Source organism: Leishmania panamensis, assembly GCF_000755165.1.
Source record: "Leishmania panamensis strain MHOM/PA/94/PSC-1 chromosome 7 sequence".
In the NCBI taxonomy this organism is placed as follows: domain Eukaryota; phylum Euglenozoa; class Kinetoplastea; order Trypanosomatida; family Trypanosomatidae; genus Leishmania; species Leishmania panamensis.
In genome coordinates, this window is record NC_025886.1 from 536,516 (window position 1) to 551,246 (window position 14,731).

A 14,731-nucleotide genomic window follows, 5' to 3' on the forward strand; every position below is an offset into this window, starting at 1 on the left:
ATGGCGTGTCATGCTCACGCACCTCTTCGTACCCCCCCTTAGCTCTTGCCATTGGTCAACTTGTCGCACTCGTTAAACAGCCGTCGCGGCAACGTTGTTCAGATTGAAGTACACCCAGTAGAGGCTAAACAACATCTTACACACAGACACACCTCTTCAGAGTGAGATACGACGCAGAAACGACCGCGTGTTCAAACGTTCTCCCTCTCTCTCTACACCCACACGCACACAGACAGACCCACCCACGCTTCACAGATGCTCGCACATAGCGCGTATCGCATCACTGCCTTTATTTTTTGAATCTCCGCTTGTGCGGTGGGCAATCAAATGCGTCTGCCCATCTTTCCTGGAAAACAAAACGAGCAGATCTCGCACCTTTTCAGTCTCCACGTGTTCCCAAGTATTTCGCCTGATTGCCTTGCACGCCTCACTTGCGCTGTGTGAGCGGCGGTGGTTGTGGCGCGCCGAGGGAGCGAAAAAAGGCAACCGAACGCATAGCGAACGAACGCGCTCCTGCGCAGCGCAATGTGTGCCCGTGGGCCGGTGCAACATCGGTTATCCTCTTGCTGAGTGTGTACCTCCTCGTGTCGAAGTGAGGTACTGAGGCTGCTACACGAGCTCCCACGGGTTTGCACAGGAAGGCGTGCACGGGAGGGGCCTGGACGTTTTTCCTCTCCGCTGCAGCTGTTGTCGTGGTTCACGTGTGCTTGTGTGTACTGACGTTGCGAGGACTGGTGATTTGCCATTCAGTGGTCGTTGTCCTCATTGCACCCCTTGCTCACACTTCGGCTGTGCTCTGTGCGTGCGTATGTGAGTATGTCCCGTTTCTCCCGTCCTTTACGCCTCCTCTGTCTCCTGACTTCGTCTCTGCCTCTCTGCGTTGCGTCTTTGTATTCTCTTGTTGTGTATCACAGCCAGACGGGCAGCCCCCCATTTTTCCACCACATTCGCTTTGTTTTCTTCTCTCTTTCGCTCGTGCACGCATTGCACATTTTGCCTCTTCGCCCTCTTCCCGCGTCCTACTCTGGTGTTCTGCCGTTGCGTGCGCGCTCTTCGCTCTCTGTCTGTATTGCCCTCGCTTTTGCGCTCCTGCCTCCTCCCTGCTGGATCCATGGGGCGTCCTATCCTAATCGCCGTGCTCTGTAGATTGTGCTCGCAAAGGTGGTGTATCAGTGCGCATCGAGTCTCCTACCTTAACTGATCGGTTAGCCGTAGCCCCCCTTCCCCTTTTGACACCGTGTCACCACCGCCATCGCTTTACTGTCACCTGCACAAGCTTGCATACAGGCGTAGCCCGTGGAGCCTCTCTTTCTCCGGCGTCGCGCTGGCAGGTACAGACACGATGCAGCAGATGGTGGTCACGTATGTCCTCTCAGAGCTGGCGAACATAGCCGATGTGAACCCAAGGGATGTTCACACCTCCTTCTTCAACGGTAGCGTGCGAGTCAACAACCTGTCGCTGCGCCCAGAAACGATGAACAAAATCTTGTTGCTACCGATCGAAGAGGGCACTGTGCCTGAGATGGAGCTGCAGATTCCGAACCCCTCGACAGCGACCCCGATGGAGGTCAAGGTGCACCGAAGCCGATTGTTGCTGCGGCTTAATCTTTCATCACCAACTCTGGACCGTACGTCAGAGCAGATTATGCGCGGCATCACGGAGCACTCCATCCTTGGTGCCGCTGCCGCCGAGTCGGCAGACGCTGCCTCGGAGCCGGTGTCACCCCTTAGCGAACCGGAGGAGGCGGCGTATGACTACTCCTGCGCGAACTCTGACATAGGTGAGGAGGACTTCGCCTCCTGCGCCAGCGATGGCGACCATTCCGATAGCGATTCCACGTGCGACGGCAGCAGCTTTGGTTCCCCAACGTCGAGTAAGGAGGCGCAGGCGACTGAGCCTGCAAAGCAGGGTACCGGTTGGTTTGACTACCTTTACTCACGAGCGGCACAGTCGCTGGAGTGGATCTGGCGCCGACAGCTGCGCATCACCTTCACCGACCTCACCTTGGTGTTGCCATGCGACGCGCGCAAGAACACTCACTTTGAGATTCACATCGACTCTTTTGTCGTAACCGTCGAGCCGGCGCAGACCATCGGGCCAGAGCAGATGAAGATTGTGCGCATGGAGATTGGCTACGCCAGTGTCTTTGCCAGTGCCGATGATGCCCGCCTCCGCGTCATCGTGGTGGAGGCACTCTCTATCAAAATCACGACGGTGTATGAGACGAACACGGAGCGCGTCCTGCGCAAAAATGTGGCGCTCTCCTTCAACGGCACTAATACGCTGACGGCTGACGAGGTGACCCTCCTTGCGCTGCTCAAGTGCCATTTATCGCGGCAGATGCGCCTCAGCGTCCCGGCCTACTGTCTGCCATTCTCCAGTCTCCGTGCACGTGGCTCGCTGTGGCCCTATGTGAAGTGCTGCGTTCTGCAGGGGATTCGAGATTACAGGCAGCGGTACAACTTCAACGTCTCGCACTTGCGCTTCTATGCCCACGCCAGGGAGCGCTACATGCATCTGCTAAACGAGTGCCATCGCACTCAGAGCATTGATGACCGGCGGCAAGACCTGACGGATGCGGAGCAGGACCTCCGGTATGAGGATGTCATTTTGCATTTTCGGCGGATGGTACAGGCAAAGTACTCCGCGAGCGTCTCCGAGCCGGTGGCAGAGGAGGAGGCGGTGCAGGGTTCGCTTGTCGTGTCCTCCACGCACTTTGAATGGAAGTTGGTAAAGGTGATCTTGCCGGCACGCAACACTATATTCGCCCGCAACACGGCGCTTGTCTTCCGAAACGAGGAGATCTTATTCACTATTTCCTCCATCTCTCTCGACACCGACGGCATCGTGCAAACAATGGCCTCACCCACGGTAAGTACGGTGACTTCGTGGGAGCTGTGCAACGCCGTTGTGGAGGAGGAGACGTCGCTAGTTTACTTGCACACGAAGGAGGGCTACCTGTCGCGTGAAACCAAGGTGATTCTGCAGCAGGTTACTCTGAAGGGGAGCATGGAGGGGGTGCTGCGCTGTCTAATGCCAATCGCCGAGGCGCTGCAGCGAATAGGAGAACAGGAGAGCGGTGGTGGAGCCATCCAAGCTGTGCAGCGAGGGCCCTCCACTGCCCTCCCTTCCGCAGGCGTGGTGAAGTCGTCCACGACGATTGTAGCGGTGCACCGCGTGGCAGTAGAGCTAGACGACTTCTATTTCCTCCTAGACCGTTTCTCCGCCACCAGCGCCAAGGCACCGGGCAACCCCGACAAGTTTGGCTGCACCCTGCGAGAGTGCTACCTGCGCCACAAGATCATCTATGTGCTGGCACCATTCGACATCCGCATGACTGCACGTGGTGGGGTGGTGGTGTCACGCGTTGCGTTTGAGGTGCCGCGAGAGACATGGATGGTGTGGCGCCGCGACGCTAACAGCCTTCGCCTGCTGCTTCAGAAGCTACCACAGCTCGCTAGCACTGGCGTCTCCCACCCACCTGCTACTGTTTCCCATAGCATCGACCTAGATGACCTGAAGGCAATGACGAAGATCTTGCAATGGTCACCGGTCTCTTGCTGCCCGTCGTTTGAGGTAGAGGAGATAGCAATGCGCTTTTTTCCTCTCGACTGCACCATCGCATTGCATCACATTGCCACTCAGACAGTGACGTCGTCTACTCGTAATCTGTACGGCACGCACTTTACGCTTCAACGGGCTTCCATCGAATACCATCACCCAAGTCTTTTCGACCTCTACGTAGAGGTCGAAGACAGCGTGCACGTTGGCATGAGCACGGGACCCGCGGCAGCTCTTGCGATGTCTATTCCTTCTGTCCTCATCACGGGGCGCCACGGCAAGGAGGCGGCAGAGGTGTCATTGCTTGAAATTCGTCGCTGCGTCGCTGTGGTGCACAGCACCGTGCAGTATGCGAGCATCGCTGCCGTCTCGCTGGCTGGCGGTGTCCATCTCACAAGTGTCGGTTTTATTTACAAGTCTGACCCGCGCGTGGTGCCGCTGACGGACAGACCACTCCTCACCTCGTACATTCAGATGGCTGTCGAAGTGAACGCCATTGACGTGGACCGACTATGCGCCCTACCATGGCATGCGCTGGCCTTCGTCCTAGGCGAGGTCTACCGCTTCATGTGCGAGGAAATTATCTCGGAGGAGTATTACCGCACCTTCTTCAGTTGTTTTAGCGACGTGGCAGTGCAGGTGGTGATGCGGGAGTGTGTCGTGCGCTGTGGTGCAGCTGAGGGGCACACGACATCCGGCAAGGAGCTACTTTTGTCAGTGTCCCACACGGCCAGCGAGGAGCGTGTAGCGGCGCTCGATGTCTACCGGCCTCACCTCTTCACCACACGCGAAAACTTTCCGGTACTAATTCTGAACGATGTTGGGCGGCTCTCTATGGACATCGACGTGTCGAAGCTCACGGTGCTCTTGTCTGCACCAATGGCGACGTCGCCGTCGAACGTAGTGGTGATAGTGAGCGCGATGCATTGGCGGATGCCGCTGGAGAAGATGCCATTCTGGTGTGCAGAGGCGCAGGAGATCCCACCGGCGCCGCAGGAGTTGACCTTGGAGGCCGTGCGGGTAGTGGTGCGTCTCGACCACACGAATGCGGCCCTACCCCCCGTTCTGGAGGCGTCTCTGTCAGCGCTCACGACGGAGACGGTCAGCGGCGCTGGCACTGCCATAGCGGACTCTGCTGGGCTTTCCTTTTCGAAGGATATCCATCTGAGTCTCTCTGAGAGCGACCGCGGAAGCTGCGCTTCCTCGACCGAGGAGCAGTATGAGATGACGCAGGTGTCACTTCGACGGTGGAATGTCGACGTGAACTTCTCGGCTCCTGTGTCTGACTTTGGCAAGTTGCAGCACATGATTCGCGCTGTTGTGTCTGTGGCTCAGTGCCTCACCCGCCGCGTCGTGCTCCGCGAGAGTGTGGCAGCGACGGTCTTCGACATGGATAACTGCGGTAATGTCTTCCTCGACTCATCCACCCAAATTGTTGTGGTGGAGGACTGCGTTTTTCGCGCGTCGTCGAGTGAGCGACACATCGTTGTTTGCCCGGGCACCTCGGCGGTGTTTCGCCGCTGCCTGTTTCCCCACCTCGGCGGGACTGACTTCATCCGCGCATCCAGCCGATCGGCTCTCTTCCTGTGCGAGGATTGTTGCGCCGAGGGTGAGGCGGCACCCGCAGCTGTTGCTTCACCTGCCCCCACCACAGTGCTCAGCATGGTGTCGCCGGAAAGTAGCGCTGCCGACCCCGGGTCAAGACTGCGGCGACGCACGCAGGTGACAGTCGAGGAGGGCTGCGTTGCCGTTGGACTGGACGCCAGGTCGCGGCTCGTGTTCTCGCAGCGAGCGTTAGTGTTCACGTGGAAGCAGAAGCCTCGTCGGTCCTTCTTCAAGCTGCGTAACGACGAAGTTCGAATCGAATACGCGGATGCACAACAGCGGGTGCCGGTGCTTACGAAAACGTCGTTAGAGGGCGAGTTGGCCTTGCATCTGCCGCATCGCTCGTGCTCCGCGAGCTGCTCTGTCACTTGCGGCGAAGTGACCGTTCCACTTGTTTTCTCCAAGTTGCACACAGTGCAAGAGCGTCTGGAGCTGCTGGCCAGCTTCCCGAGTACAGAGGCAACGACGCTGGCTGGCACGGCTGCGCAGGCAGCGGCATTTGCAGACAACCATTCGGCCGCTCTCTACGTTGTCCCGCCGCCACCGTCAGCCTCGCCAGAGGAGCAGCAGCAGCAGCGCTTTCCGTACGACTCGTGGAAGCTGCTGTTGTCCCTCTCCCTCATTCCGGTGACGGTGAAGCTGACAAACGGCATGACTGTGGGGCGGGTCACCTTCTCGAATGCCTTTGTGTGGTCCAAGCGGGATCCGTTCGGCGATGCGCAGCTGGAGGCCCGCATCGCCGTACACGACATGGCGCTATGGGAGTGGCGCCAGCAGTCCTTCCAGTCCGTGGTGAGTAGCCCTGTCTTTGTTGGCGTTCAGGGTCGTATGCTGAACTATCTCAGTGCCACCGTCACGGCGTCTGTCTCTCCAGTGGAGGTTGTTGTGTCGACAGATCAGCTAAAGCTCTTGCTCCACGCCCTTTCTCACAAATCAGCAGGATCATTACCTGTACGTCCTGTCACAGGGCAGGGGCAGACTCCAAACACCGCGCTGCAGGGACTTCGCTGGTGCAACTACACGGGGGTCTCTTTGCAGGTGCGCGGCGGCCACGGCGCTGTGGTCCGCGTTTCGGCCAGTCAACACGCAGCAGGAAAAGCCCCCTCACAGGTCTGCGAGGCAGTCAGTGCGGTTGCACCGTTCATCGTTATGGAGATTGACGGGACGGCCGTAGATCATGAGGAGCGCGACGTGGTCACAGAGGAGAGGCATGAGACGGGTGCGGCGCCGGGGCACCAGACACCGCTCTTTGTGTCTCGGAAGACGGTGGTGTTGGCGGACAAGCGGCGCTTTCACGTGACGTCCACGCTGGACCGTGACTTGGTGCACGTCGTCTCAGTGCGCACGCTGGTGCAGATCGAGAACGAAACACCGCTTCCTCTCGTGCTCACAAGCGGCTGTGAAAGCGCGCACGTCGTGGAGCCCTTCACGCTTTCCTGTGTGCCAGAGGCGATGCTGCGCTGTACTGACCTCGGTATAGCGGTGGCACTGAGTGAGGCAGGTGCAACAACGATGCGGGTGCCGCTGCTGCCAGAGTCGATGACCGCCATGGATTTCTATCAGCGCTGCTACCTGCAGAGCTGTCATGCCGCGGACATCGCGCGCGAGTTCGTCTCTCAGCTGGACGACTCTTCAACGTTCATGATGACGGTATTCGAGCTGCAGGGCCCGGTGCTGCTCTTGCGTTTCCGTGCAGCAAGGCCGCACGTGGTGAACGCCACTGTTTACCCGCTGTGCGTCACGGCAGTCAACACCCACGGTGAGGTGCTGGCGAGCGAGTATGTTCTTCCAGGTGGGCGGGCGTACTTCCTCAGCCTGCCGCCGACCGCGGCCGTGCGTGGCAGGTTGCACCTTTTCGTGGAGGATGAGGTGTACGAGGCGCAAGTTGAAGAGGCCCTCTTCGACCGCGAGGCGGCCCGCATACACAGCACCGTGGTCATGGCTTACCACATACACCCGCACCGCCACTTTAAGTTGAGCTTATCCGTGGAGAGCAGGGGTCCGGCCGGCGAGTGTGGTGTGGCTGTCACGCCCGGCAGTCACTGCCTCGTTAAGAATTGCACAACAGTGGATCTCTTCTTCTCAACCGATGCGGGTGACGCTGTCGGGACAATGGGCACGAGGGGGCTGCCTGGCTCAAGTGCCTCCGGCGCGGTAGGCTACGTGCCTTCCAACGTGAAGCTGCGTATCAAACCGAAGGGTGTCGCCCTATCCGAGCCCTTCGAGATTGAAGGGACCGGTGAGGGGCGCGTTATTCAGTGCGATCATGCCCCAGAGGCGAGCTCCTTCTCCGCGGTGTACTTTCTTCTCCGTACTGTCGCTGCCAGCTCTACCTGCCACCTCGCAGAGCTGCTGCCCGCTGTGGTGTTCTGCAACCGTCACGCCCGCCACACGCTGTTCGTGAAGCACGTCGTCCGCCAAGTCGGTGCTGCCGAGACGCTAGAGGAGACCGTGTTGGAGGTGCCGCCGCACAACGACTACCCCTACCACACCCTGTCCAAGTACGGCTACACGAACGACCTGCTCTTTGCGTGGCGAAGTAGCAGCGGCGGCGCAGCGTCCACTGTAAGCAGCTTCTCCTCCGTCGTTGAGACGGACTTGGCTCCCGGCACGACGTGGAGCGGCTTCGTGTGCATCGGCACCACCTATCATGAGGTGGACATAGTGAAGGGAAGCCTTTACGAGACGGCGTGCGTGACGGTCGGCCCGGCTGTGCTACCGCGGGTGAAGCTGGTGAACCTCTCAACTATCGACTTCCGTGATGTGGACCGCTACCAAGTCGCCTTCCCTCGACCCTCCAAGAGCAACAAGTACTTGCTCCTCACAAGCGCCGAGGGTGTCGTGTACACAGTGGATCTCCTGCAAGATGAGCCGCTGGAGCTCGAGGCGGGGGTGACGGTGCAGACGATTCACAGTGAGGGTGACCGGTGGTGCGTGGTGCTGTCGAGCAGACGGGTGTTCACGACCAAGCACAAGACGTGGGCGGAGGAGGTGCAGATTTCAGCGAATGTGCAGGCAACCGACATGTCGCTATCGTTGCGTGACTCGGGCACCGTTCCGCTGCATTTCTACTGGCGCTCACTGGCGGCAAACATTATGTGGACTCAGATGATCTCCGTGCAGTGCAGCATGACTGGCATCTGTCTCGAGAGCAGGTATGAGGGCCGGAGGCAGCAGGTAGCTGAGCCGTTTGATGTCGACGTGAGCCTTCGCGAGATGTACCGCACGACTCGGGACGTCTACCTCAAGAGCTTGTATGTTGGCCTGCAGCCGCTCACTATCACCATCTCCGAAGTGCTGTTTTATCAGCTACAGATGGTCGCCCTTCGCTGCCGTGTAGACACGGCGTTGGACCCCTTGGAATGGGCGCAGGAGTCTGCAACGGTGGCCCTGCAGCGGAATGTGCCCAACACCCTGCCTCAGCACCTGCACATTTGCAGCGCTAGCATATCAGAGACACCCGTGGAGATCAGCTGGGACCGCAGCACGCGCCCGCCGCAGGATTTCCTGCTCGGCAACTCAGCGATTTCAAAGCTAATCCCGTCCCTCCATCATGCCATGCTCGTTTTGCCCAAATTACAGCTCCGCAATGTATCACGTGTTTCACTGGTGGAGCTCATCGGCCGCATCCGGCAGATTCTCATCATGGAGGTGGTGAAGCAGATTCCAAAGATGGTCACCACAGTGGGATTCTTTAAGAAGAACTCGTCCCTCCTCGAGAAGGTCACTTCCACCGTGTCCTCCTTTCTCTTCCGTCCCTCAGCCGAGACGGACACCACTGACGACGGCGGTTCAGCGCTGATCTGACAAGAAGCCCAGGTGGCAGTGTTTGTACTTTGATTGAAAACAAGCAAACTTGTGTATGTGTATGTGCGTGTGTGCCTGGCTATTTTGGCTACTGTTGGCAACGAAGTCTGTGGGCGTGTAGTGTGTTCCTCAAGGACATCCACAGCTGTTTATCCTTGCGTCTATGGAAGCGCGCTCGTGGAGCGTCGCTAGTCTGTGTGAGGCGCTGCGTGGGATCACGCGCCTTTCATTGTCTACCCTCCTCGCCGTTTGTGTTCATTGTGCACATCGCATGACACAGTCGCCTTGGTGTTGCAGAGAAACACTGAGTGGAATCCCCTCCTCCGATCGTCGTCACTCACCTAGTCTGTCCCTCTCTCTGTCTCTCTTGTTGTGTGCGAATTGTGTGCCCCATTTGCTTCCATTTGCTCCCGCGCACCTCTCGGCAAAAACGATCCCTTCCACCGGTGTGTGTTCTCCCTCTGGTGCATTGAACTTATACGCGCACATGAACCTGCAGAATGGCCTGTCAAACGTACCTCGATCCACTTGATAACTTTCATTCTCTTTCGTACGACCCAGACTTACCCTCAGCTGGACACACGCCCCCCCTCTCTACCCCGCACTCCACATTTCCGTCCCCCCTCGCTCCCTCTCTTTGAGCGTGTGCCTCCTCTTCTGACGTGATAGGACTCTGCAGGGAGTAAAGTGTGCGTCTGCTTGTCAGCGTATTTCCACATCGTATCGGTGCGACAGTCATGTCCCGGATTCCCGAAGAGCCACTCTCAAGTGCGCCACAGCGTGAGCTGGCAGAGCCGGTCTACCACCGGGAGGACGACAGCGCGAATGGAAGGCCTAACTCTCAGCTGTCCGGCGCCAGAGACCGTCAGGAGGACTGCACTGAGTTTGTCAAGAAGCCGTACGCGGAGGCAGTCGACAACAGCGCAGTAGATTCCATGGACGAGGACGATCTCGAGGAGGCGTCACTCAAGAAGCAGCGCTCCAAGTTTCGCGTGTGGCTTGAGAAGATCATACCGCCGGGCGGTGTCATCGCGAGCTCCTTCACCCTGGGCAGCTCCACACTTGGTGCCGGTATTCTCGGTCTGCCGGCCGCGTTCAACAGCATGGGCCTGGTGACTGCGCTCCTTGTACTGATTGTCGTGACAGTGCTCACCATATACTCAATGTGGCTGCTAGCGCGGTGCGCTGACGCGACAAGGGTGCGGACTTACGAGGATGTGGCGCGTTTGCTGCTCGGCCGTGGCGCTGACTATGCGGCTGCCATTTTTATGCTTGGTTTCTGCCTCGGCGGCGCCGTCAGCTACATTATTTCCATCGGTGACTTGCTGACCCCCATCTTCGACGACCCCAGCGTGCCAGAGTTCCTGCGGAAGAAAAACGGGAACCGCCTCATCACGTCGATGGTGTGGCTTGTCTGCATCCTCCCCCTGTGCTTGCCCAAGAACATTGACACGCTCCGCCATAGCTCCATCATTGGTGTCATCATGGTCGTCTTCTTCGTCATCTGCATCGTTCAAGACAGCAGCGCCTTCATGAGCAAGAACGGCTGGCACAAGGATATAAAGTTCTTCAACACCGGTAACGGCGCCATTGAGGGCCTTGGTACTGTCATGTTCGCCTGTCTCGTCCAGATCAATGCGCAGGAAGTCTACTATGAGATGGCGAAACCGACGCCACGCAATATGCTACGTAACAGCACAATTGCCATGAGCGGCTGCGGTCTCCTGTACGTCCTCGCTGGCGTATTCGGGTGCGCGCGTTTTGGCACCACGGTGAAGTCATCTATCCTGCTGAAATACCAGCCGCGTGAGGCACCGCAGTTCTGGGTCGCTTACTGCGGCATCGTTTTGAAGATCTGCGTGGCCTTTGCGCTGCACCAGCTGCCGATGCGTGATGGCATATACCACTTCTTCTCATGGGATGTATATCGCATGCCGTGGTGGAGAAACGCTGTCATTTGCGGCGGTATCGCGGCTGCCGTGCTGGTCATTGGCCTCGTAGTACCTGATATCAACACTGTCCTCGGTCTTGTTGGCTCCCTCTGCGGGGGTTTTATCGGCTTCATCTTCCCAGCTCTCATGATCATGTACGCGGGGAACTGGAACCTGAAGAAGGTCGGCTGGATCGAATGGAGTTTGACCTACATCCTCCTCTTCGTTGGGATCATTGCTGTCGTCTTTGGTACTTCCGCTTCCATCTACGGGGTTATCTAACCGTAGACATGAGGCAGTCATGCCAACTTGGCCGTGCCCTCGTACGGCCGTCGTGATGTTCTTCGTCTGTCCTATAGAGTGCAGGGGTGCGACTGGGGCACGGATTCGTCGCATTTATTTTTCTTTCTAGTTAACCAAGCGCCGTTGCGAGACTCTCAGAAGGGCCCAAAATGAATGCCAACAAACAGGGCAAAACAAACAATTCGAGCCCCTTTTTTTGTTTGGCACTTTTGTCTCTCTCTCCCTCGTTCTGCTTCCCCTTGTGCCCCCCTCCCCTCTCTCGCGTTGTGCGCGTGTGCCTTGTCTTGTTTATTTTCCCCTTTCCGGGTCGGCACCGAAGGTGCGCCTATACGCCTCTTTTCCCCCCTCTCTCTCTGTGTATGTGTCTTTGCATTGTTTTCTTTTGCGTTGTACTTACCGCAGTATGTCACCCGCTGTTGTACTATAGACTTGTGCCCTCTCTTCCCTTTCGTACCGCTCTTTAGTGCCGAACGTTTCTTCGCGCCACGTGGTATTCCCCTCCTCTTTTCAGCGATGGTGAATCCCTCGTATGTAGGGAAGTTCCGCCTTGAGGCGCGGAGTTTTCACCGCTGGACATTCGTTTCTTCCCCTTTCTCTGTCCTAGATTGCTTACTTTGCCTCTTTGTCGTCTCTTCGTGTCACTTCTGTGGTACTGTGCATCGGTGCTCTTGTCGTAGCTCTTGTTCTCCCTGCTCCTTGAGGCGAGTCAGAGAAAGCGGCTTGACTATCCCTTCCTTCTCTCCTTCCAACTGAAGGTGTGACTGACGGCATATTCGTCCTCCACAGCCTGAGCGCTGTTTCTTTTCCCTTTTCATGTCTTTCTTCCTATTAGCCGTCTTACACGAAGAGGGGGCCGACAGTGCACAGTGTGTCAGCAATTCGAAGTGTGGGTGGTAAAGCGCTTACACATTGTCTCGTTGGTATGCGTGTGTATGCCTGTGGGCGTGGATCAATGTGTGCACCCGCGGAGTGGGTGTGAGCTTTCCCCCTACACTCTGACTCTGTGCTTCTTCGATTTTTCCTCTGCCTCTGAAATGGCAGTAGTTTTTTTTTCCCTCAGAATCCATATACCTCGTGGAGATGAATTCCCACCGGGCACTTCACGGACTGGAGAGCTGCCATGCCTGCGTGATTGCCGCCTTCGTCATACCGTCACTGTGAACGCGGTTTTCTGCCTGCCACTCGTACTCAATCCGAAACAGTCACCCAGAGGGGGTGCGGGGAAGGGGGGATACTGTGACGTGCTTCACTTACTGCTGCTGCTCACTAACATGCGCGGACTAACACTCTGCATGACACTTCATTCTCCAGCAACACCGGGCGGCATCGGAGTAGTCTCCTTCTTTTTGCTCTCACACCTACGCACGTATATGTAAAGAGGCACATAACCCGGCAGAGATTAAAGGCCAACAGGTTGTTCTCATACTCTTTGCAGAACGACGAAAAGGACAGTGCTCAGCGTGCAGAAGAAGAGCAAACAAAGGTGTCACCCGTTGACTCCAAGCGGCAAGAGGAGCGCACGCAAGCGCTACGAAATAGCGCTAAGCCAAAAGAAGAGGGACGCTGCAACTGTAAAAGAAGATGGAGTTCGTCACGAAACATCCAAAACTTCCTTTTTTCTTTTCAGTCGCCAACTCGGTGGTGGTGGTGGTCGTCCTTTTTTTTTTCATATATTTTGTCCCCCCCCCTTGTCGTGCGCTTTTCGCTCTTTTGCGTGTCTTCACCCTATTCGACTTTTTTTTTTCGTCTTCGTTCGTTCCCCTTCGTACAGTCAGCCGGCTCTCATCGTCTCGGGTGTGGCCGACGTGTCTGCCGACCCCACGACCGCCTCTTTTTTCCCTTTTAGGTCTCCTCCTCTTTTCGCTTGGACGTTCTTTTCTCTCTTCTTACTCTTGGCTCATGGCCAGATGTGTACGCGCAGACACAGACATACATGTAGGCAAAACAGCTACCCGTACGAGCTTAGCAGAAGCAAAGCTGCTCCTCACATGGGGATACTGGCACGTGCGCCAATACTCAGAATTAGTTCTGTGTCTCTCTGCGTGTATGTGCCGACGTGCTGCCATCCCCTTTTTTCATATCATATGATCACTACGCTTCTTTTTTTTCTTTTACATTTGCGGCTTTCCTGGATACAAGGAGAACACTGCACGCGCATCTCCTACAGCTGTGTCGCTCTAGCCGTACTTGTTTCACGTGTTTCTAAGATGGCGTACACGAGATGGAATCAACTGTGGCAATACGAAATCAAAAGGCATGGAAAATGAACAGTAAAGGAAAAGTGAAGAGAAGTGAGTTGCACGCGCAGACAGAGAGGCACTGGATTGGCTTCGTCTACGGCTCCTGTTCAAAACGGAGCACTTTGCCCCATTGTGGTGTTGCTGCAGCGACGTGCAATGAGGATGTTCCACTGCATGATGGTTGCACTCTCGAGTACACATGAGCCACTGTGTAAAAGCGGTCATGTTCTGGTGGCCAGGTCAGAGGGTGGTGCTGTGCTCTGCCTTCGCTGAATACTTTTGTTCTGGAAGGCCTCTGGCTCAGTTGTGTGGTGACTCCACTTGGCGCTGAGCAAACACCCCGAAATTTACTCCCAGCGCCTCCCACTCTACATGGTGCCTCTGTATGCCCCTGTCGCTCTTATGGTATGCCTCTCACACACACTCTTCCTCTTCCTTGCTTACTTCTCCCTTTGTCTCATATGGGCCTTCCCGTTGGTCTTTGCCGTCCATCGGAGCGTACGTGAGTATGCGCATCGACAACTCTTCCCACTCCAACATCCGATGCAGTCCATATCTACGCATTCGCTTGCCGCATTCTGTTTTGAGCGGTTCACCGCCATGACAAGGGCAAGGCAGTAAACTGATAATTGCCGACGGAAACGCACAGTAGGCCTGCGCGCGTGTGCAGGATGCTACGCCTGACTTCACCCCACCGTGCTGCTATACGGCAATTTTGCAGGCACCGTTCCGGGACATGCAGCACTCACGTCAGCAGTGTGTCGTCGACTGCGGCGGCGGTGGAGGGCGGCGACGTCTCCAAAGCCGATGGCGCCGTGTGGGAGTCGCCTTGCATCGGTGTGAAGGCCTCCGTGGTGAGTCCAGAGGGAATTGTGGGCGGGGCTTCGTCACTTGCGAAGCTCTCCTCTGCGCTGTCGCTGCCGGCGACACCCGCCTTCACTTCGGCGGCGCGGTGCATGCGCCACGTATCCACTGCACTGTGGCAGGAGGCGCTGCACTATCGCAACTCGCTGTGGCTCGATTTGTTGACGGACCGCCATCCGACTACAAACAAGAAGATGGGCATGCCTAACTCGTGGGGTGTTCCGACGGAAGTCGGGATGAGCCAAAAGGTCGTGATATGGCTAAACTACGCGTACACTGCCTTCCCAGACGTGCCGTACTTGATGAAGGGCGATGACGACATGTACCTGAAGGTACCGTAGTACCTCAGCGACCTACGCTACACGCAACAGGGCGAGTGGGGGAGACCTCGTAGCTTGACGGCGACCATTCCGCACGGT

At 57.1% G+C, this 14,731-nt stretch overlaps 3 protein-coding genes across 3 annotated transcripts; all 3 read left to right on the plus strand.

Moving 5' to 3' along the window:
* Positions 1-1,342: 1,342 nt before the first annotated feature.
* On the plus strand, positions 1,343-8,974 carry LPMP_071240 (hypothetical protein; the record flags this gene model as incomplete). Its single annotated transcript, XM_010705828.1, has 1 exon — positions 1,343-8,974. One exon carries the CDS (start codon positions 1,343-1,345, stop codon positions 8,972-8,974), a length of 7,632 nt encoding a protein of 2,543 aa, XP_010704130.1.
* Positions 8,975-9,711: 737 nt separating this feature from the next.
* On the plus strand, positions 9,712-11,187 carry AAT19 (amino acid transporter, putative; the record flags this gene model as incomplete). The annotated part of the gene is made up of 1 exon (XM_010705829.1): positions 9,712-11,187. One exon carries the CDS (start codon positions 9,712-9,714, stop codon positions 11,185-11,187), a length of 1,476 nt encoding a protein of 491 aa, XP_010704131.1.
* A 3,217-nt stretch (positions 11,188-14,404) lies between these two features.
* LPMP_071260 (phosphoglycan beta 1,3 galactosyltransferase-like protein) lies at positions 14,405-14,653 on the plus strand (the record flags this gene model as incomplete). The annotated part of the gene is made up of 1 exon (XM_010705830.1): positions 14,405-14,653. One exon carries the CDS (start codon positions 14,405-14,407, stop codon positions 14,651-14,653), a length of 249 nt encoding a protein of 82 aa, XP_010704132.1.
* Positions 14,654-14,731: the final 78 nt, after the last annotated feature.